The sequence below is a fragment of the Garra rufa genome, chromosome 4, assembly GCF_049309525.1.
Source record: "Garra rufa chromosome 4, GarRuf1.0, whole genome shotgun sequence".
NCBI classification, from domain to species: domain Eukaryota; kingdom Metazoa; phylum Chordata; class Actinopteri; order Cypriniformes; family Cyprinidae; genus Garra; species Garra rufa.
In genome coordinates this window covers 5,954,572-5,978,278 of record NC_133364.1, presented here as the reverse complement: position 1 = coordinate 5,978,278, position 23,707 = coordinate 5,954,572, and the positions used below count along the sequence as shown (strand labels likewise).

Genomic DNA, 23,707 nt, shown 5'->3' with positions numbered 1-23,707 from the left:
AACAAAAAAATCTGGTTATGTTAATATTGAACAGAGTACAATAAACGGAGATGCCATCCTGAAAATAATAGAAAAGAGAATAGAAAATAATCGAACGCATAATAGAATAGAACTGATTATAGTAGAATAAAGTAAAAAAGTGTGATATTTTTCCCCTCTAATATAACTAGTAAAATAACCACTACTAGGAAATAATAAATAAGCTAAATAAACAAACAAAAGCAAAGCAAGTATAATTTCCTGTTAATATACAAATATAAATATTTCAAGTTTTGAAACAGTAGCATATGCAATAACCCACTGCTTGCCAAATCCATCTTAAGATTTTAAGACCGTGCTCCTGAAACAGCATTTGTGCTGTACTAGAGAGTGTAACAGCAGAAGTAATGCAGCCAGTGCCAGAGATTTAGTTTTGATGGCCTTGTACAACAAGAAACATCATACGGAAAATGCAATCCTCCATCTTCAATGGCGTCTGTGCCCTGCCCTGAATGATAAATGTTGTTTTGTGCCTGATGTTGCCGCATGAACTCAAGCTCATTTGTTTGCAACATTATTTTGTTCTAATTGTCTACTTTTCTCTTTAGCAGCTATTTCAAAAGATCTGAGCAAGCAATAGTTTGGCAGCATGTTAGCATTATTCGCTGAAGACTTGCAGAGTAAATGATGTTTCATTGCATGCTCGTCTATAGTCCCACAGCCTGAGTTTATTCATAGCTTCATTAGTAGAGCCGGTGTACTCTTGCTGACTGCAGTGGACTGTGCTGAAGGTTAGCACAGGGCGACGGCTGCCAGCAAACACGCTCACGGATAATAAGATTGACAGTCACATAGAAACACACCTGATTCAGGGGTCCTTCATCTGCACTTGAGTACAAAGAATGTCTTTGAAACCCCTCAAAAATCCAAAGCGAAACAATTGATTTACAGTGATACATCTGGCTTGATTTATGATTATGTTTTAAAGAATCATGTTATAATCTTGATCTAGATGAAAATGAGACTATATGATTGAAAATGAGAATTCCAGGCTTTGAACAGAAATGACATACAGAAAATAAGAATAATAAAACAATAGAAAGTATAGATACGAATAGAATAGAATAGAATAGAATAGAATAGAATAGAATATGACAATATTCTATTCTATATTCTATTCTAAATATGGTTATTATTGAATAGAGTAGAACAAAATAGAACAGGGATGACAGAAAATAATAGAAAGTATAGATGTGAATATAATATAATATGAATAGAATAGAATAGAGTAGAATATGAATAGAATAGAATATTGTCAAAATATGGCTATTATTGAATAGAGTAGAACAAAATAGAACAGGGATGACAGAAAATAATAGAAAGTATAAATATGAATAGAATAGAATATGAAAAGAATATGAATAGAATATAGTAAAACATAGGGTTATTATAGAATAGAGTAGAACAAAATAGAACAGGGATGACAGAAAATAATAGAAAGTATAGATGTGAATATAATATAATATAATATGAATAGAATAGAATAGAATATGGTCAAAATATGGCTATTATTGAATAGAGTAGAACAAAATAGAACAGGGATGACAGAAAATAATAGAAAGTATAAATATGAATAGAATAGAATAGAATAGAATAGAATATGAAAAGAATATGAATAGAATATAGTAAAACATAGGGTTATTATAGAATAGAGTAGAACAAAATGGAACAGGGATGACAGAAAATAATAGAAAGTATAAATATGAATAGAATAGAATATGAATAGAATAGAATAGAATAGAATATGGTCAAAAATATGGTTATTGAATAGAGTAGAACAAAATTAAACAGGGATGACAGAAAATAATAAAAGGGATAGATATGAATAGAATACAATAGATATGATCAAAACTATGGTTAGTATTAAATAGAGTAGAACAAAATAGAACAGGGATGACAGAAAATAATAGAAAGTATAAATATGAATAGAATAGAATATTGTCAAAATATGGCTATTATTGAATAGAGTAGAACAAAATAGAACAGGGATGACAGAAAATAATAGAAAGTATAAATATGAATAGATTAGAATAGAATATGAAAAGAATATGAATAGAATATAGTAAAACATAGGGTTATTATAGAATAGAGTAGAACAAAATAGAACAGGGATGACAGAAAATAATAGAAAGTATAGATGTGAATATAATAGAATATGAATAGAACAGAATAGAATGGAATAGAATAGAATATTGTCAAAATATGACTATTATTGAATAGAGTAGAACAAAATAGAACAGGGATGACAGAAAATAATAGAAAGTATAAATATGAATAGAATATGAATAGAATAGAATAGAATATGGTCAAAAATATGGTTATTGAATAGAGTAGAACAAAATTAAACAGGGATGACAGAAAATAATAAAAGGGATAGATATGAATAGAATACAATAGATATGATCAAAACTGGTTAGTATTAAATAGAGTAGAACAAAATAGAAGAGGGATGACAAAAAATAATAGAAAGTATAGATACGAATAGAATAGAATAGAATAGAATATTGTCAAAATATGGTTATTATTAAATAGAGTAGAACAAAATAGAACATGGATGACAAAATAATAAAAAGGATAGATATGAATAGAATACAATAGATATGATCAAAACTATGGTTGTTATTGAATAGAGTAGAACAAAATAGAAGAGGGATGACAAAAAATAATAGAAAGTATAAATATGAATAGAATACAATATTTGAAGGAGTAATGATTCTGAAAATGTAGCTTTATATCACAGGAATAAATTACATTTTAAAATATATTCACATAGAAAATGGTTCTTTTAAATCAAAATAATATTTCACAATTTTACAGTTTTCTTTGTATTTTTAATCAAATAAATGCAGCCTTGATGAGCATCTTTAAAAAACATAACAAATCTTACTGATCTTAAACTTTTGAGCGCCAGTATATATTTTACAAACACACTAAATGAAGGTTTCTTAGAAGGTAGTGTAAGTCTTTTTGCAATGCTTTAAAAAATATGTGCGTGGTTTGATTTTGTATCATCATAATAAAATAATACTGATATCATTTCTTGTAATATGCATTTTATTGGTAATTTTCTGTATTTCAGGCTCTATACAATAGTAATGGTAATCTGAGACATATCAGATGAAGAAGGCATCTGCTGATATATTATTCATAAATGTCTATTTCTGACATTTAAAACTCCCCACCGGCCTGCTAAGATTAGCTGCTATTATAACCTGAAACTGGAAAAGAGCAATAATATGAAAATGGGAAAATGCTCATTAAGGCTGCATTTATATGATATAAAATACAGAAAAACAGTAATATTGTGAAATATTATTGCAATTTAAAATAATGGTTTTCTATTTTAATATAATTTAAAATGTAATTTATTTCTGTGATGCAAATCAGAATTTTCTTCAGTCTCTACTACAGTCTTCAGTGTCACATGATCCTTCAGAAATCATTCTAATATGCTGATTTATTATTATAATTTTCAATGTTGAAAACAATTGTGCTGCTTAATATGTTTTTAAACCTGTTTTACTTATATAAGTCTTTTGCAATCTTTTCTTACAATATACACTACCGTTCCAAAGTTTGCTGTCAGTTTTTATTTTATTGTTTTTTAAATAATTAATACTTTTTCAACACAACTGTTGATAATATTAATAATAAATCAGTAATCATGCTGAAAATTCAGCTTTGTATCGCAGAAATAAATTATATCTTAAAGTATATTAAGATAAATTGCAACACATTTGAAATTGTAATAATATTTCATAATATTAAATTTTTTTTCTGTAATTTTAATCAAATAAATGCAGCCTTGGTGAGCATAAAAGGCTTATTTAAAAGTTTTTTTTTTTATTGCCAAAATATTTTTTTCATGTTTTCCAGAGTCCTTTGCGTTTCCTTGGCAAACATGAGCTCAGAAGCTTCCAGGAGGCGCATGTGACCCTCCCAAGAATTCCCATTACAAACAGCCATTCATACCCCTGTTAGTGCACAATTGAAGCATTTCCCTTCATAGTGAGCATGGAGTTCATTCAAAAGCTACTTTATCGTTGTTTACTTGGATTCCACTGAGCGCATGAATCATTCAGAGCGAGTCTCCCAATCACGTTTCCCACAGTCTTTCATAATGAACCAGAAAAGCTGACAGTTCATTGGCCGATGCCGGTTTACCTCCATTTGCAATATTGGCAGAATATATCAGTGTCTGTTGTGGCTTGTAAGCTGCCAATCAAAGCTTAACGTCAACAGTTGTTCCTTTAATATCACAAATACAAGCTAAACTCACTCAGATGTCATTTTGTCTGGTGTTACGTCTCTGATATACAGCCAAAACTCAGCGAGAGTGTTTTTAACTCTGACTGAGAGTCTTCTGAAGGCTTTGAGGATTGAATCTGTCTCAGAACAATAACGCCTGGATATTTGAGGCTGTGCCTTATTCTACTGGGAAAAAGGAGTTTTTTCAGCAAATCTAGATCTTTTTTTGAGAAATATTGTTTTTCTGTAATCCTCCTGCAGTGTTGTCACGATACCAAAATTTTGACTGATACCTGACTAAAATATCTCAATACTGTACTGAACTGATACTATGACAAAAACAAAACGTAAATGAATAATAGATGATCCAAATGGAGGTTATAGTTATTTTGTCTATTTAAAAAAACATTTAATCTCCCTTTAAAGATATAATGCAATAATAAAAAATCACATGCCAGATATGTAGAGATTTTTGCAACTTTGGTAAGAGCTAAAAGGACAAATCCAATTCTTATTTCATGATATAGTAGCTTTATTTCAAAATTATTTTTAATTAATTAAACAAATTATATCATGATATAGTCAATTTTTGTTATTTATAATAACAAAAGAATATAAGAATTATAAGAAGCAGAAGTCTCAGAAAAAGTTGGAAAAAAACAAACTCGAAGAAAAAGTTGAAGAAGCAGAAGTTTTGTTATTTATAATAAAAAAAACAGATGCAAGAAACAAACTAAAGGACAGATACAATAAAACAAAGACACAAATTAAATAAATAGGGCTCTATGAAAATGTTATTTATTCTCAAATTTTATTTTTTCTAAATTCATTCGATTTCTTTTGCATTCCGTTTTTTCAAATTCAAATTTTTCTAGACAATTTTTTAATGGTTACATTAAAAAATAGTAATTTAATTAATTGAAATCATGAAACATTCACGATTTAACAGCAGTTTCTTAAAAGTTTAACACAAATAAAAAATGGGAGTAAATTTGATTTACTCCCATAAATTCATTAGAATTTGTCTGCATTCCATTTAGAATTTTTCTACTCTAGAAAAGCATGTCTAATTAATTGAAATCATTAAAACATACACGATTTAACAGCAATTTCTTAAAAGTTTAACAAAAATTAAAAATTCTGTTTTATTATTATATATTTTTTCTAAATTCATTAGAATTTTTTTGCATTCCGTTTTTTCCATTTTCCATTTTTCTAGACTCTATTTTAATGGTTACTTTAAAAAATATTAATCAAAAACCATGTCTAATTAATTGAAATTATGAAATATACATGATTTAACAGCAATTTCTTAAAAAATCACACACAAAAAATTACATTTAAAGGCCCTATAAAATACATTTCTCATATTCAGTTTTATTTTGATCAAATTCTGTGAATCTGTTTTCTATTAATTTTCTGCATTCAATTTTAATAGTTTCGTTAAATTTTAATGATCAAAAGCATGTCTAATTCATTTATAAAGATTAATTAGATTTTATAAAGAATTATTTATCATTTATTTCCAAGCAAAAAAACTTATTTCAAACAGAAAATACGATTATTTTTCTTACCCCATTGGCAGATTATTTAGCTTGTTTCAAGCAAAAACTCACTTAATTTTGACTTGTTTTTTCTGAAAACAAGAAAATATTTTTTACTTGTCTAAAAAATCCATCTTGATTTAAGAATTTTTAGATATTTTGGCTGGAAACAAGACAAAAAAATCTAAGTAAGAAAAGCTTTTTTGCAGTGTATATTGTGCAAAACTATCTTCTTGTGCATTTCTGTGCTTTTGGAAGAGTATTAATTTGATTGCCGTAATGGCTTATTATTAGATCCATTCACACATTAACTGTAAAATGTTTACTTATTAGCTGTTAATGAGATGTTTGGACTGCATTTTCTAATTGCTGATTGGTGGTAATATACATCAAGATCATGCCAAAGTGGTTTCCAAATGAGAAAATCACTAATTTCTGACTGGTGTTGGTGTTTCCGGCGATGCATCATGTGTGGCTGGTAATGAAAAATGCAGAGGTGCTTTAGTTGCAGCCGTTCAGAGCTAAAAGCATAAGTCTGCAGAGCAGCATGTGTGGTTCAGCATGAGATTTCAGAATATGCATCCAAAATAACCTGGGCAGACCATGATGGATATGTAGGTTTGAAGTGATGAAACAATAGATAGAGTGTGGAGAATGAAGACAAAAGGCACGTTGTGACCTTTAAAACAAAGAGCTGTGCTTTATCTTTTGAAATAATCCAGTGACGGATGTATTCTGAGTTCATGCCGAGTTCCTGAAGTGCTCAGGCTGGAGCGTGGAGACGTTGAGTTGTGAATTATGGATGGGACAGATCCAGGCACTTAGGGGGAGACACGTGAACGTCAGGTTGTATAATACACACAGAGAAACATTTGCTGCATATGTCACGTGATCGGTGATGTCATGCACTTGGCTTTGTTAAAAAATAGTCAGGTCTGATTTAACCATGAAATATTATGATATTTATTTGCATAAAGATTTATATTAAAAAAAATTCTTTGCAAGATTTAAATTTGACATTATTTCCATGAGCACATTTTAGATGCATGCAGTCATTTTGGATTTAATTTGTTTTGTAAATTCTCTTTATTTTTTTTTAAAGATGTCATTACTATAATGCAATGTAAAAAAAAAAAAAAAAAAAAAAAAAAAAAATGTAAAAAAAAAGTAAAAATAAAATTCTTTATAAAAAACACATTGTATGAAAGTATTCTTTTTCTTTTGATTTTGGGATAAATCATGAAAAAAAGCTAAATTAATTTGGATAAAGTTGCATAAAATGAAACCTGTTTTAGGTCCATTAAGGTTTTTTTTGTATATAAAATATAAAAAATATAAAAAAACCACAAAATTTAAATAATATAGCTATATTTCATATTAGAATATAATGTATAGAATTTTATATATTTGTTAATTTTATTTTTAATTTTATTTTATATTTGTTAAATATGCTATAATTAATATAATTAAATATAATTTGGGATCAATTATGAAAATAAAAGAAAATGAAGCTTATTTTAGGTCCTTTTGTTTTGCAAGATTTAAATTTGACATTATTTTCATGAGAATTAATATAGAAATAAATAAACAATATATATTAATTTAAATAATATAGCTATATTTTATATTAGAATATAATGCATAGAATTTTAAGATAAGATTTTTTTTCTTAATATTGTTAAATATGCTTATGCTTCTTTAAATACTGTATGAAAATATGCTTCATTTTCATCAAAATGCAATTATTTAGTCTTATTTTTCTTTTGATTTTGGGATACATTATGAAAAAAAGGTAAATTAATTTGCATAAAGAAAATGAAGCCTGTTTTTTTTTGTGCAAGATTTAAATCTGACAATATTTTAATGAGAATTAATCACATTTAAACTCTTCATTTAAAGTGCCCCTATTATGCCATTTTAAAGGTAGTTAATATTGTTGTAATAGTCTCTTAAAACAGGTTTACATGTATGCAAGTTCAAAAAACACTTTAGTTTTCTCCAAAATTAGATTTATTTTTACCCCGTTTCTAAATGATTCGTAAACGACTCGTGTGAAGCAGTTCGAAGAATCAGTCTCTCTAAACCCCTCCTTTCAGTGAGCCCTCACCGCTGTGATTGGTCAGATGGTGCAGTCCTTTTGGATTGGTCTACCGCTACAGCGCAAAACGAAACGCCCATTGGCATAACTGAATGACAGCTGCGGAGACCTGTTAATGCATAGAAAAGATAGCCTCGATTTTACCCTATCAATTCGAGCCGGAGTCTGACGATGAAACGGTTGAAGTGTCACATCGACAAGAAACTGTTTTGCAAGCACGACCGGAGCAGGACGTTTCTCAGTGGGTGTCATATGTTAACTGTGGACAGTGTTTGCAATTTGCTTTTGTAAGCGAACCGGGCACACCTCTACGTTGTGAACTTCAACACTGTAACGTACAATCCATAACACTGCGTTAAGCCATCGTTTATCATTATCATTACTTAAACTAATAAGGCAGACAGACAGTCAAGCTGCATCAATCACAAGACTTTTTAGACTACATTGCACTCACAGCTGAACAACAGAACTACAGAAACGCAAGTTAGCCGGTTACCAAGACATGTGCGGGTTGTTACACACCATAACGTACACAAAGACGTATTTTGAACGATCGCTAGAAAATACAATTATTAATCATACTTACAGGTAGAAGTTCAGAGGAGCAAGCCGGTCCAAATAAACTGGGCACTGATCCATTTTTTAAAACCAAGCGTTTGGTGAATCTCGCGTTGTAACGTTACTCCCCAAGATTAGAAAAGCAGTCATCAGTAAAATGACGCGAACACAACACAAGATTGGCATTGGACTGCTGAGGTGTTGAAAAAATTAATGTTAACCACTGATAGTTTCATCTTTTGGAAGGGCATATAAAACAAATTCACTCTCACAGGCTGTCACAGCGCAGTGCGTCTTCTTGACATGATGTAATCCACGTGAAAATGGTAGGCCTACTGTTTGTGGGCGGGCAAGTTGTTCGCGAAATTGAACGTGGGCGGACATTACGCAAATGTGTAGCTCGTGACGTGTGGCCGTTACAGAAAAAAGATTCGAATTGCTGACGACTCGTTTAGGCGAATGTGAGCCGACTCTTTTTTTTGATAGACAAAAACTTTATTTATAGTGCACTGTCGGCGTCACAACTTTGCAGATAGTTTATGTTCACATACAGCTACATGACACACTACATGAAATATCATATTTGAAAAGGCATAATAGGGGCACTTTAAAGTCATTTTACATTTAATTTGTTTTGTAAATTATCTTTATTTTCGAATATGTCATTACTACGATGCAATGTAAAAAACAACAACAACAACAAAACAATATATTTAAATAATATAGCTATATTTTTATATTAGAATATAATGTATAAAATAGATATTTATTAATTCGTTTTTTTATACTTGTTAAATATGCTTCATTAAAACAAACTGTATGAAAAATGCTTCATTTTCTTTTATCAAAATGTGATTAATTTAATTTTTTTTATTTATTTTGGGATTAATAATGAAAATACATTTTTTTTAAATTGCAAAAAAAAAAAATTAGGTCCTTTTTTTGCAAGATTTATATTTGACATCATTTTTTACATTTTTTATATTCTCTTTATGCTCAACAGTGGCATTACTGCAATACAGTGCAAAAAGAAATAAACAATATATTTAAATTATGTATGTTTATTATTAATTTAATATATTTCTTATAATTAAAAAAAATATTACGCTTCATGAAAAGCATACTGTATAAAATATGCTTTACTTTTTGCATCCATATATTTGGTGTTATTTGTTTATATATTTACCTTTTGAGATGAATTATAGCCTAACTCATAATGTTTTTGTAATGCATAACTGCTTATTTTATTGGCTCTACGTGATTCAGATATGATATGTTAACCGTTGTTGATCATATACAGAAATTCAATATATAAATACCAGAAATATGTACAGCATATATAACTCTCAAGCGCACTTTCACAAACTCAAGCAAGGGCAAAGCTGTCAGTAGCTGATTAATAATGATTATTTTATATTCTGCAACACAAAAACACCATGTCAGACACGGAGGTGTTGTTTTCACCAGCTCTGTCTCTCACAAACACTGTACGACGTTCATCTAACAGACACGTATCTCCTCATGTTCTTGTTGCAGCACCATCTGATCTGATTCCTGTACAGAAATAAACTGACTTTGAGCTGCTTTGGAGCTGGGCTGCTGCAGAGCGGGACACATATAAAGGTTCACTGCGGCCCACGGGCCTCCGTATCGATCCGTGTGTCTGTGTGGAGCTCTCTCCAGAAAATTATAAGGCTCAGCTTACCGCTTGCCTCTCACAGCGCCAGCAGACATCTGAAAAAACACACTGACACAGACAGAGAGATAGATGGGGAGGGAGAGAGCACTGCTGTGGTTCAGCGTTGTCTTTGTGAAGAAAGAGAATCTCCTGGGTGATTTTCACAGTCTGTCTGTGTTTGTGTTTTTGTGTGTGTTTTTGGTTCTTATGCAGTCAGTCAGATAGATTTGTCAAAGTTCACTTGAAACATTCTTTTGGAATGTCTGGAAATGTCACAAAAACGACACAAAGATTAGAGGGAATATGCTGACATCATATTAATTAAAAAAACAAGTAGTTTTAGAACATTAAGATTTTTTAAATGTTTTTAAAGTCTCTTCTGCTCACCAAAGCTGCATTTAAACGACCCAAAGTAAAGTAAACAGTACAATTTTGAATACATTTTTTGAAATTGAATTCAAATTTGAATTTTGAATTTAAAATTTTGAATAAAATTTTTGAAATTGAATTCAAATTTGAATTTTGAATTTAAAATTTTGAATCAAATTTTTGAAATTGAATTCAAATTTGAATTGTGAATTTAAAATTTTGAATCAAATTTTTGAAATTGAATTCAAATTTGAATTGTGAATTTAAAATTTTGAATCAAATTTTTGAAATTGAATTCAAATTTGAATTGTGAATTTAAAATTTTGAATTAAACTTTTACTATCTAAAAGAACTGTTTTCTATTTGAATATGTTTTATGTTTTTGAATATGATCAAAGCTACATTTTTAGCATCATTACTCCAGTCACATGATCCTTCAGAAATCATTCGAATATTGATTTGCTGTTCAAGAAACATTTTTTATTATTATAAATATTTAAAACAGTTGAGTGATTTTTTTTTTCCAGGATTCTTTGATGAATAGAAGGATCCAAAGATCAGCATTTATTCTTATTCTTTCACATTTTTTTTATGTGAAAGAAATTATAAAAAATTAATACTTTTATTTAACAGGGATGCTTTAAATTGATCAAACGGGATGACAAAGACATTTATAATGTTACAAACGATTTCTATTTCTGATAAATGCTGCTCTTCTGAACTTTCTATTCATCAAAGAAACCTGAAAAAATTATACTCAGCTTTTTTTCAACATAATAATAATAATAATGTTTTTTGAGTATTTTTTCAAATCAGAATATTAATATGATTTATGAAGGATCGTGTAACTGGAGTAATGATGCTAAAAATCAGCTTTGATATCAAAAGAATAAATTACATTTTAAAATATATTTAATTAGACAGCATTTATTTTAAATAATAAAAATATTTCGAAATATCTTGCTGTATTTTGGATCAAAATTTGGATTAAAAACATTAAAAATCTTACTGTTCTAAATCTTTCGACTGGTAGTGTGTATATATGTACATTTCCTACTGTAAATATATCAAAAGTTAATTTTTGATTAGTAATATGCATTGCTAAGAACTTAATTTGGACAACTTTAAAGACGATTTTCTCAATATTTTGATTTTTTTGCACCCTCAGATTCCAGATTTTCAAATAGTTGTATCTCAGTCCAATCCTAACAATCCTATTCAGCTTTCATAATATGTATAAATCTCAATTTTAAAAAACATGACCCTTATGACTGTTTTTTTGGTCCAGGATCAACATTTGTGTTTGCCTTTAGTTTTTTTTTGCTGTTGCTTTCATTTATTTTTTAGTTTTAATAATTACAGCACTTGTTTTTTAAGTTAAGTTTTCCATGTAAGATTTATGTTTATGTTATCTTTATTTCAATTAGGGCTGTGTACAGTTGAGTTCAAAAGTTTACATCCCCCCTTTCAGAATCTGCAAAATGTTTATTTTTTGACCAAAATAAGAGGGATCATACAAAATGCACGTTATTTTTTATTTAGTACTGACCTGAATAAGATATTTCACATAAAATATGTTTACATATATAGTCCACAAGAGAAAATAATAGCTATATTTATAAAAAAAGTTTACATACACTTGATTCTTAATACCATGTTGTTCTCTAAATGATCCACAGCTGTGTTTTTTTGTTCAGTGATAGTTGTTCACGAGTCCCTTGTTTGTCCTGAACAGTTAAACTGCCTGCTGTTCTTCAGAAAAATCCTTCAAGTCCCACACATTCTTTGTTTTTTCAGCATTTTTGTGTATTTGAACCCTTTCCAACAATGACTGTATGATTTTGCGATCCATCTTTTCACACTGAGGACAACTGAGCGACTCATATGCAACTGTTACACAAGGTTCAAACACTCACTGATGCTTTAGAAGACAACAAAATGCATTAAAAGCCAGGGGGTGAAAACTTTTGGAATTTGAAGATCAGAGTAAATTTAACTTATTTTGTCTTCTGGAAAACATGCAAGTATCGTCTGTAGCTTCTGAAGGGCAATACTAAATGAACTAAATATGATATTTAGGCAAAACAAGAAAAATGCACACATCATCATTCTGTTCAAAAGTTTTCACCCCCCAGCTCTTAATGCATTGTTTCCTTCTGAAGCATCAGTTGGCGTTTGATCCCTCTGTAATAGTTGCATATGAGGCCCTCAGTTGTCCTCAGTGTGAAAAGATGGATCTCAAAACTATTTTATCCACAAACTGTTGCTGGCAGAAGAACAATAATTTTCTAATGAAAAAAGAACACAATGTTGTGCTTGATTAGACACAATGGCTGTGATGTAATGCATGCTATTATCTAACAATTGCTTCTTCTTTTTTTCTGGTCTCGGACCAGCCAAAACGTTCAACCTTTCAACCCTGACCCGCTGCCATGATTTTATGCCATGATAAAATCGCCGCCATGATCAACAACCATCTATCTTAATTTGTGCTTATTCCACATAACAAGGTCTTAATCAAGTTAATAAATAAAGTGTGATAAGAGTCCTGTGATAAAGGCCCAGTGCGTCACTGATTATATCACATTTGGGAAGAGTCACACCATGTAACTCAAATATAGTCTCACGAGACACCTGAGCACATCTTGAGGCATGTCACAGAAATGCCTGCTCAGCATAATCTATATTTTGTCTTCGTTGTCCTTGTAATCACAGATGGTGAGCCTTGCCATAATTCACTGCTGCATAGCATTTAATATCACCTCTGTGCAGTTCAAGACATTTACTAGATGATTAGTAACTGCTCCAAGTTAAATGGCTCACTAATTGCACTAAATTAATGATTTTCTGGTAACACTACAAAAAAGATTCATTTGTTAACATTAGTTAGCTACATTAGTTAACACGAACTTATAACGAACAACACTTTACTAATCTTAGTTAAGGTAATTTTCAACATTTTATTTTTTTTATTTATTTGTTTATATTTTATAATATTGTAAATATAATTCTTTTTTAATTAAAGTTTTAGACAGTTTAATATTTGTTTATTTATTGTTATTTTTTATTTATGTATTTATTTACTTAGTTTTAGTTTAATTTTTGTTTATTTATTTTTGTTTATTTATGTATTCATTCACTTAGTTTTAGTTATCGTTTATTTATTTTGATTTATTTATGCATTCATTTACTTATTTTTAATTTAATTTGTGTTTATTTATTTAGTTTTAGTTATTTATTTTTATTTTTGTGTTTATTTAGTTTTAGTTTAATTTTCATTTATTTAGTTTGTTATTTTAGTACTTCAACTTAAATATATATATATATATATATATATATATATATATATATATATATATATATATGTATATTAGTTTTTTAGTTAAAAATTTTGTCTGTTTAATTTTCATTTATTTTTTTCGTTTTTAGTTATTTTTATTTATTGATTAATTAACTTATTTATTTATTTAGTTTTAGTTTAGTTTTTCATTTATTTATTTACTTTGTTATTTTAGTACTTCAACTTAAATAACACTCAGATAGCTGAAATATTTATTTTTTTACATGCTTATTATATTTTATATTTTAGTTATTTTTGTTTGTTTATTTAGTTTTAATTTAATTTTTGTTCATTTATTTTGTTTAGTTTTAGTTATTTTAGTACTTTAGTACTTAGCTGATTTTTTATTAGTTTTTTTATAGTTTAGTCAGTTTAATTTTCTTATTTATTTTTAGTTATTTTATTAATTGATTGATTTAGTTTTAGTTGTTTTTTATTTATTTAGTTTTAGTTTAATTTTAGTTTATTTTCTTATTCATTCATTTATTTTTATTTATTTATTATTATATAATTTCAGTTATTTTATTTATATGTATTATATGTGTATATAATATATGTATTTATATGTATATATGCTATTATATGTATTATATTTACATGTATTTATTTATTCATTTACTAATTCATTAATTTAGTTTATTTATTTAATTTTAGTTATTTTAGTTCTTAGACTTCAATGAAAATGAGATATTTTATTTTAGTTAATATTTATTTTATTTCAGGTTTTTTCAAATTACATTTTTTATGGTGTTAGTTTTAGTTAATACTCGCATCTTTTAAAATTAATTAATGAACTAACACGAAGAAACAATATACAAGTGTGTTTTCTTTTTTATGATTTAATGTATTGTTCTAATTAAACATTAACAGATTAATAAATTAAGTACAAAAAGATAACAATTATATTACTCATTGGTAATTAATGTTAGCTAATGCAATATTAAGTAACACCTTATTATAAAGTGTTCCTGATTTGATAATATGTTCAACGTTTTTATAACTTCATTATGATAAGCTAGTTTTAACCAAGATTATTTTTAATAACTTGACATCCTTTCCATGTCCTGGGGCCGGATTCACGAATATCTTCTTAAGAAATAAATCAAGAAATTTCTTAAGATAAATTCTAAGAAGTGCAATTCTTGAAAAAATCTTAAGAAGTTCTCAAATATGTTCTTAAGAACATCTTAATTTTTTTTCTTAATAAAAAAAAAAAGATACATCTACCTGAGTGAATACATGGCTGAAGACGCATTTAGAAACACTCCAACGTCTTTATTGCGGTTTTTGCAGATTGTCCTAATAATCATAAGCACGCACATTTTCGTCACGAACTTGACTGTCGCTCGGCTTCATGTTTTTTAATGCGCCGTGTTTTTGAACCGTTACTTTTAAGCTTTGGCGGTCCGTTTTATTCACTTTTGTGTTGTTTTGTTCCCTCGTCTGAATGAACGCTTAAGCAATGCGTCTTGCACATTTGAGCTAAATACGGCCAAAGATTATGTCGTATTTATAGGTCAAGTAAAATAAAAAGTGTTTAATCAAATCTCCCTATCTGACTCGATTTTGTAAAGTTGCTACTAAGTTTTGATCTCGGCAAAAAGTAGGGTCATACATACACTGTAAAAAAAAAAGCCGTAAAATTTACGGGAAAACCCTGGCAGCTGTGGTTACCAGAGTTTTACTGTAAAAAATACGGTAGCAATGTTTTGCATTTTACGGTTTTCCTTTAAATATACAAGTAAATACCGTAATTTCAGATTTTTTTTTTACTGATATAATGGTGATGTACCAACCTTTTGAAGTACTGAAATCTGTTTTGTACCTTTGCAATACACTGATAACCACCTAAAGCAGGTGGTGATGAAAACATCACATGATCAACCAAAGCCCATCACAAGGAGGTTTTAAATAATAACTTAAATATATAGAAGGTGCACAGTGTCATTCACACAAAACACTCAACACCATCATGGTAACACACATAAAACTGATTTAATGCAAAAAACATTAATTTAACAGCATTATATGTGACCCTGGACCACAAAACCAGTCATAAGGTTAAATTTGACAAAACTGAGGTTTATACATCATATGAAAGCTCAATAAATAAGCTTTCTATTGATGTATGGTTTGTTAGGATAGGACAATATTTGACTGAGATACATCTATTTGAAATCAGAAATCTGAGGATGCAAAAAAATCAAAAAGTCTGAGAAAATCACCTTTAAAGTTGTCCAAATTAGATTCTTAACAATGCATATTACAAATCAAAAATTACATTTTGATATGTTTACAGTAGGAATTTTACAAAAAATCTTCATGGAACATGAACTTTACTTAATTTCTTAATGATTTTTGGCATAAAAGAAAAATCAAAAATTTTGACCCATGCAATGTATTTTTGGCTATTGCTACAAATATACCCCAGCGACTTAAGACTGATTTTGTGCTCCAGGGTCACATATGTAACATATAACCCTAATGTACAAAACTGCCAAGAAAAATCTAAGAAAAAGTTATTTCCACAAAAAAACATCAAATAAAAAAAATGAAACACAGGGAATTCTGGGAATGTCAGTTTTACGGTTATTCACTGTAAATTTTACGTTCTTTTTTCACTTCAAAAAACGGTATACTGCCGTAAAATTACATGCAATGTCCAACACAGTTTTTCACCGTATATAGGAGGGGAACTTACCGTTAACCATATCACAGGTTTTTACCGTAGCATTTTTACAGTTTTTTACCGTTAAATTCACGGTCATTTTTTAGGCTAATCATGAAAGATCATTGCTTACATTATCAGTCATCGCTGTCACTTCAGCAAATTCGTGCTCATCTCTATTAATAGTCCTAATATGCATTATATGTAGCTAGTAGTGTTTGTAGGATTACAAATTTAAGAAATGTTGATCATATGTTCTGAAATAGCTTCACAGGAAAATCTAAAGTGAAGTATATTCTATTTAGCTTCTAAAGGTACAGATGATGACATTCTAAGAAGATCAAATCAGGCAGCCCAGGTGTCTGAGACATTAACCTTTTGTTCTCAAGCTACAGCGATGCCTTTGTCTCTATGATAATGTGAAGGTATGGGCAATACTGTCAGACTGATTGGATCAGCACCTATGCCTTTGAATGACACTGTTATGATAATGAGATCAGGGCTGGGGAACTCTGGTAACGGGCTGATTCCTGTACTGCATTTGCATGCTTTGTTTAGATTGACTCCACCTCTATGTAATCCTCCCCCTGGAAATATATTTAAACTGTATTGTATCTGACATTAGTCAGACGACTTTTGATGACTGCAGCGAACGAACAGCTAGGATCTCAATAAAGAGAAACTTCTGCTTCAAGATATCAAAACGTCTCCTGGTCTCTGAGAAAAGTTCACAACAGTTTTGGTGCCCTGTGACCCGGATAGAGTTCCAGCTCCTTCACCTGAATCCAGATTGAAACAGCAAGCTCAACAGAACATCTGCTTTCAAGACTGCATCTTTTGGAATCCAGAGCGAAACTTCCAGCTGAACAAAGATTTCCATGAATCTTCCTTTACAACCAAGGGTTGGTGAGTGCTACTCTATCCAAAAGAACCGCTAAAGACCAGTACATATAGTTATCCTCTGCGCCGTCAGAGAAGAGTTAACAGACAGCTGTAGGGTTTAGTTAACTAAGTTATCCTCTAAAGGTGTTCTTTTAGAGATGAAAAGTTACCCTCTGTTAATTCAGGGAAGTTTAGCATTACGTGCTAAAGTTGTTTATCCTCTGTTCACTCAGGGAAGATTAACATTACGTGTTAATATTTGTTATCCTCTGTTTATTCAGGGAAGGTTAACTACAGCTATTACAGTTTAGTTAACTAAGTTACCCTCTAAAGTTGTTCTTTTAGAGAAGAGTTGTTTATCCTCTGTTCACCCAGGGAAGTTTAGCATTACGTGCTAAAGTTGTTTATCCTCTGTTCACTCAGGGAAGTTTAGCATTACGTGCTAATATCTGTTATCCTCTGTTTTAAGCAGGGAAGTTTAGCCTTAAAATGCTAAAATTTGTTATCCTCTGTTTTGGCAGAGAAGTTTAGCATTAAGTGCTAGTAGTGTGTTGTCCTCTGTTAATTCAGGGAAGGTTAACAATAGTTGATCTGTGTTAACAAGCGTACCCTCTGTTGATCAGAGAAGTTTTAGTGTTGTGATTGCGTGGTAGCAAAGAAACTTGAAAAATGGTTAGAAAGAATGCTAGGCTAATTCCAACCACAGAGAAAGGTGGACTAGCTACGCCATTATGGACAGAGGATGAGTTTAAATCATTGTTAGGAGAGCATATGGACTCAATAGTGACTGAGTCAGTAAAATTTGATTTGACAAAGAAATTTGGTATTGATCCAGATAAAGTTTGGTCAATTGAAGAATGCAAAAAGGTACTCGGAACATGTATCCGAAAGAAAAACCTAAAAGGCATTATCTGCTGCCACAGAGAATTTACACTATCGTTAGCACAAGAACAGGCTCAGTGTATCACTAAGTTGAAAGAACAAAACCAACAGCTGCACAATAGATTGTCCCGTTTCACTAAAAAGGTGGGCTATAACCAGGCTTCAACCAAAATTGATTCAAAAGACCAACAGTCAGATGAAAGCTATCCTGACTTACAGTCTTCATGTAGACAAGACAGTAGCAATACTATAACGATGGAGGAAAATGCAGTAAATTCAGTGAAGGTTTGTGGTGCTAGGAGAAGATCTCAGGGAATTGAAAATGTTCCTCCCAACTCTTCTGTTGTTCAGGTACAAGCAATTGCAAGAATGCTTGGACCTAAAGACATAGAGAGATTGTCCCAGAGCTTACCTTCAGCACGCACAGGTTTTTCTGAATTCAGAAGAGCATTGAACAGCAAAATGCGTCTTTATGACATGTCGTTAGCAGAAGTCACACAGCTGATGTCACAAATTCTAACTGAATCTGAATTCAACAGTTTTGAGTCTGCTGTTACTTCTGAACTACAACATGCCAATAAAGGCGATTTGAGAGAAGGTGTTTTAAAAATTCTAAAGAATATCATAGGACCCAAAACAGACTGGTCCAGAATCACTAACTGTGTGCAAAAGAAGGATGAAACTGTAAGTGAGTACACTGAAAGGTTTTGTCAGTCAGCTGCAGCATACAGTGGAATAGCTGACACTCCAGAGAAGGTGCTAGATGATAAAGGACCACTAGCTCGTACATGGTTTGATGGTCTTTTAACAGAATATAGAAATGCACTGCCTTTCTTAGATCTCACATGGTCCAATAGAACCCTGCAAAGCAACTTGGACAGGTTAGCTATTTGGGAAAGAAACTCTGATGTTAAAGCCAGAGTAAAGATTGCAGCAGCTTCCTTTAAGTTGAAAACAGAGAACCGACAGGAAAGTAAATGTCCTAAGAGAGAGGGTAGTTGTCATTACTGCGGTAAACCTGGACACTTGATGAAAGAATGCAGGAAAAACAAAAAATACGTAAAAGAAATGAACAATGTAAATCAGCTTTTACACAGTCTGCTAGCAATGCTAAAACAGCACCTCCCCACTACACCAAACTCACTGGGCAGCTTGCTGAGGTGCTAACTGCTAAGCCTGTGAATTCTTAATTACCCCAGTAATCTACAACAAAGATGAAAGACTCTTTGTTAACAGAACAAAGGGAAGTTGAATATCACTCCCCCCAAACTTGGGGACACTTGGTTAAGAACATTCACAGCCATACCAGAATATTTTATTCAGTCACCCATCCTCTGTTATGATGTCTACCAGGACTGATGTTTAATTAGAGGACTGAAATGTAGTGATTGCATTGTTTTGGAAATACATGTATTTTTGTTCTGCATTAGGAACTTATGTCTCACACTATACAGTGTGCACAACACTTAAAGGGACAGATTAGGACACACAAACCAGTGAGGAGCCCAGGAAAGAACCGAAGTGCAATAAGCCTCGGGGGCCAATCCTGCGGTGAACATTTCCTCATAGGTTTTTCCCCATTAGTACTTTTAATCCCCACCTCACTGGTCTATTAGGTGTCAAATTAAGATTAGGTTAAGAAGAATAAACACTATACGATCACTAGAATTTTAATGTAATAAATAAAACCACTATACGATCAACAGAAGTCTAAAAAATGTCTATGCATGAATACTGCTGGTCTGCTGTTTCTTTGTTTTCTTGTGTTTCAGGTGTGTATGCCAAGTCATCTTCATAAGAGAAACCCTGGTGTGAAGCATCACTTCAGACATCCATGAACAAGCTTCATGAGGACAAAGAGTCATCTGAGTGAATCTACGTGGGAAACGGACTACAGAAAACAGACAGCTTCACAGCTATTCAGGCGCCATAGACTTCAAGACTTCCACTCTTACGCTACATGATTTTCTGTGACATCATGTAGTTTGTACGACATTTCACCATCCCTTGTCATATGTGTCAACAGTTATGGTTCTGAAATGAACTATTACACCTACGTAAATCTAGGACAAGACACAGGATAATGTTATATGTGCCTGTAACTTTTACAAGTTACATGACTGCAAGATGGGGCTTATGTTAACCAACATAGGCTACAGAATGGACTTATGGAGGTTTAAATTTGTTTTATGTGAGAGTTATTAGAACTCTCAAAGAGGGGATTGTAGGATTACAAATTTAAGAAATGTTGATCATATGTTCTGAAATAGCTTCACAGGAAAATCTAAAGTGAAGTATATTCTATTTAGCTTCTAAAGGTACAGATGATGACATTCTAAGAAGATCAAATCAGGCAGCCCAGGTGTCTGAGACATTAACCTTTTGTTCTCAAGCTACAGCGATGCCTTTGTCTCTATGATAATGTGAAGGTATGGGCAATACTGTCAGACTGATTGGATCAGCACCTATGCCTTTGAATGACACTGTTATGATAATGAGATCAGGGCTGGGGAACTCTGGTAACGGGCTGATTCCTGTACTGCATTTGCATGCTTTGTTTAGATTGACTCCACCTCTATGTAATCCTCCCCCTGGAAATATATTTAAACTGTATTGTATCTGACATTAGTCAGACGACTTTTGATGACTGCAGCGAACGAACAGCTAGGATCTCAATAAAGAGAAACTTCTGCTTCAAGATATCCAAACGTCTCCTGGTCTCTGAGAAAAGTTCACAACATGTTGCAATGCTTAAATATAACAGTTAATTTGAAATAACCCAATTAATTAATTAAACAATTCTAACTATTTGGGATTCAAGACAAGTTTTGGGCTATCCTAACTTTAAGAAGTTATTTACGATGGTTCTTAAGAAGATTCTTTTCAAGAATTTGAATTTTCTTAAATTTTGTCTTAAGAACAATCTTAAGTGAAAAGATAAGAATATTCTTAAGTTGATTTTTGGGGGAATACAGAATATTCTTAACTTTTTTCTTATTTTAAAAAATAAGAAGAAAATCCTTCTTAAGAATGTTTCGTGAATCCGGCCCCAGAACCTGTAAAATCACAGAGTCCCTCAAAGGAAAATTTGCTCTCAGAGTTTATTATCTAGAGTTAGATGTTTGTTAAAATGATTTAAGCAATAGTAATAGTGAGTCCACTAAATACTCCAAGAGTTCAACCACAACTCTGAGCTCATCCGAGTGTAAAAACCACCGAGTTTTCCCAGCACAGCAGGACTGACCAACCATGAGGGAGATTTTGATTAAATTTCCAGCTAATGGAAAACCCCAGTGGCGTCTGTTCTCCAGGCTCCATCGCTTTCCATCCATGCAGGGAGAACTTGCTTCCCTCTGAGCGCATAATAACACATGCAACACTCTCTCTCCATTACGCCGACTGACTGTGACGCTCTTTCACACAGTAAAATGGACATTCAGCCAAAACTACGGTCATTCTGCCTCCTATTGAACGCTGTTATCAGTTGTGTCCCATGATGCACTGCTCTATAAGTCTGTTATTTGTCCTGCCATCCCTCATACCTGCAGCGTTGAGCTCCTCTACACCTCCTAATTGATTTTTCACACTATGAGCTTCTGCTTCTCTCGGTTTGAGCGCTGCATTGATTTTCTCAGTGTCTTATGTGCGATCGCCGCTGTCATTATTCCTCTCACGACTTCTGGATTATGGACAATGTTACCTGAACTTCACCTCATATTATTAGGTTACCGAATCGATGACTCCAGCCGTTTACATCTTCACTTTTGAAAGATTTTTATCTTCGAAAGTGATTTGTTTGTTTTTTTCAGATATAACATCCAGGTTATCATGCTATTAAAAACATTGTTGTTAATTGAAATAATACAATAAAGTAATTTGAGTTATTAGAGCTAATTAATACTAAAAATAAAACTAAAAATAAAAACAAATATTTTTGTTACTTGAAATAATATAAACATTAATTAAAAAAATTGTAAATATTTGCTAAGGCAACATTTCTTATTAACTTGGATTGTTAAAAATTTAATTTAACTTGGATTATTGTAAAAAAAAAAAAAAAAAAAAAAAAAAAAAAAAAAAATATATATATATATATATATATATATATATATATATATATATATATATATATATATACTTGTCTGCTAAAAGTGACAATAAAAAACAACAACAAAATGACTAAATTCTAAATTATTAAATAAAATTAAGAAATTAAAATGAAAACTGTAAATAATACAAAAAATAATAATACAAATAAATAATACAAAAAATAATATTTAAGGGAAAAATAATAATAAAAATGACAAAACCAAATCACAAAATTACTCAAATTAAATTATAAGACTGTAATAGTACTAATACAATTAGTTATTAGAGCTAATTGATATAAAATTGAAACTAAAATTAAAAACAAGTATTTTTGTTACTTGAAATAAAATAAGCATTAATTAAAATTAAATGAAATATAAAGAACTTTTTTTTATTGCAAATATTTGCCAAGGTAACATTGCACATTTTAGTTTATTTTACCTTGGAGTATTAAAATAACAATAACTACAACTGAAATAAAAATTAAAGGGAAAAAAACATATATACATATATATATATATATATATATATATACATATATATATATATATATATATATATATATATATATATATATAAAACAACAAAATTACTCAATTATTAAATAACTTTAACTGAAATTAAAATGAAAACTGGAAATAAAGAATTCTAAATATTAATAACACAGTTAAATTAAACTACAACTAAATAAAAATAAATAAAGTAATTCAAAAATAATATTAAGGGAAAAAATAATAAAAATGACAAAATTACTAAAATTTAACTGAAAATATATAAATAAAAACAAAATTAAAAATATTATATATATATATATATAAAATAAACAAGTAATAAAAATAAAAAACATAAGTAATATTAAATTAAAGGAAAAAACGAATAAAATGAAACAAAAGCACATTACAAAATTACTAAAATTTTAATTAAAATAAAAACTGATATTAATAATATTAATATAACATTATATAAATAATTCTAAAATAAAATGTATTATATATTGGTACTACTATATTTCTACTACTAAGTTTAATACACTTTTTAAGTATGGACATTTTGAACTTGACCTTGTTTACCTGAATTATATGCTAAAAATACAGACATCTTATATACCTCTAGTAGCAACTCAGAAGGCAATGTTTCACAAATTTTTAAAGCACTGATGTAAATGTAAATCCGCATTCCAATTCACATACCTAATGTAAAATTAGCAAATTACAATGCATTAAAAGTCAGTGTGTACTTCACTATTGATTTAAAAGTTCTACAAATCTAAATCACAGATTGCTTTGTCAGATACTGTTTGTGTTTTCTTGTA

General features: G+C 30.3%; 1 protein-coding gene across 1 annotated transcript in view; it reads right to left on the bottom strand.

The window, feature by feature from the left end:
* Positions 1 to 9,983: 9,983 nt before the first annotated feature.
* LOC141333452 (nicotinamide phosphoribosyltransferase-like) overlaps positions 9,984 to 23,707 on the bottom strand; it is a 32,721-nt gene continuing 18,997 nt past the window's right edge. The window contains exons 5-6 of the mRNA XM_073838468.1: positions 10,193 to 10,221; positions 9,984 to 10,086 (exon numbers count right to left, since the gene is read on the bottom strand). Of these exons, the coding sequence (XP_073694569.1) occupies positions 9,984 to 10,086; positions 10,193 to 10,221 (132 nt within the window). The remainder of the gene's footprint in view (positions 10,087 to 10,192; positions 10,222 to 23,707) is intronic.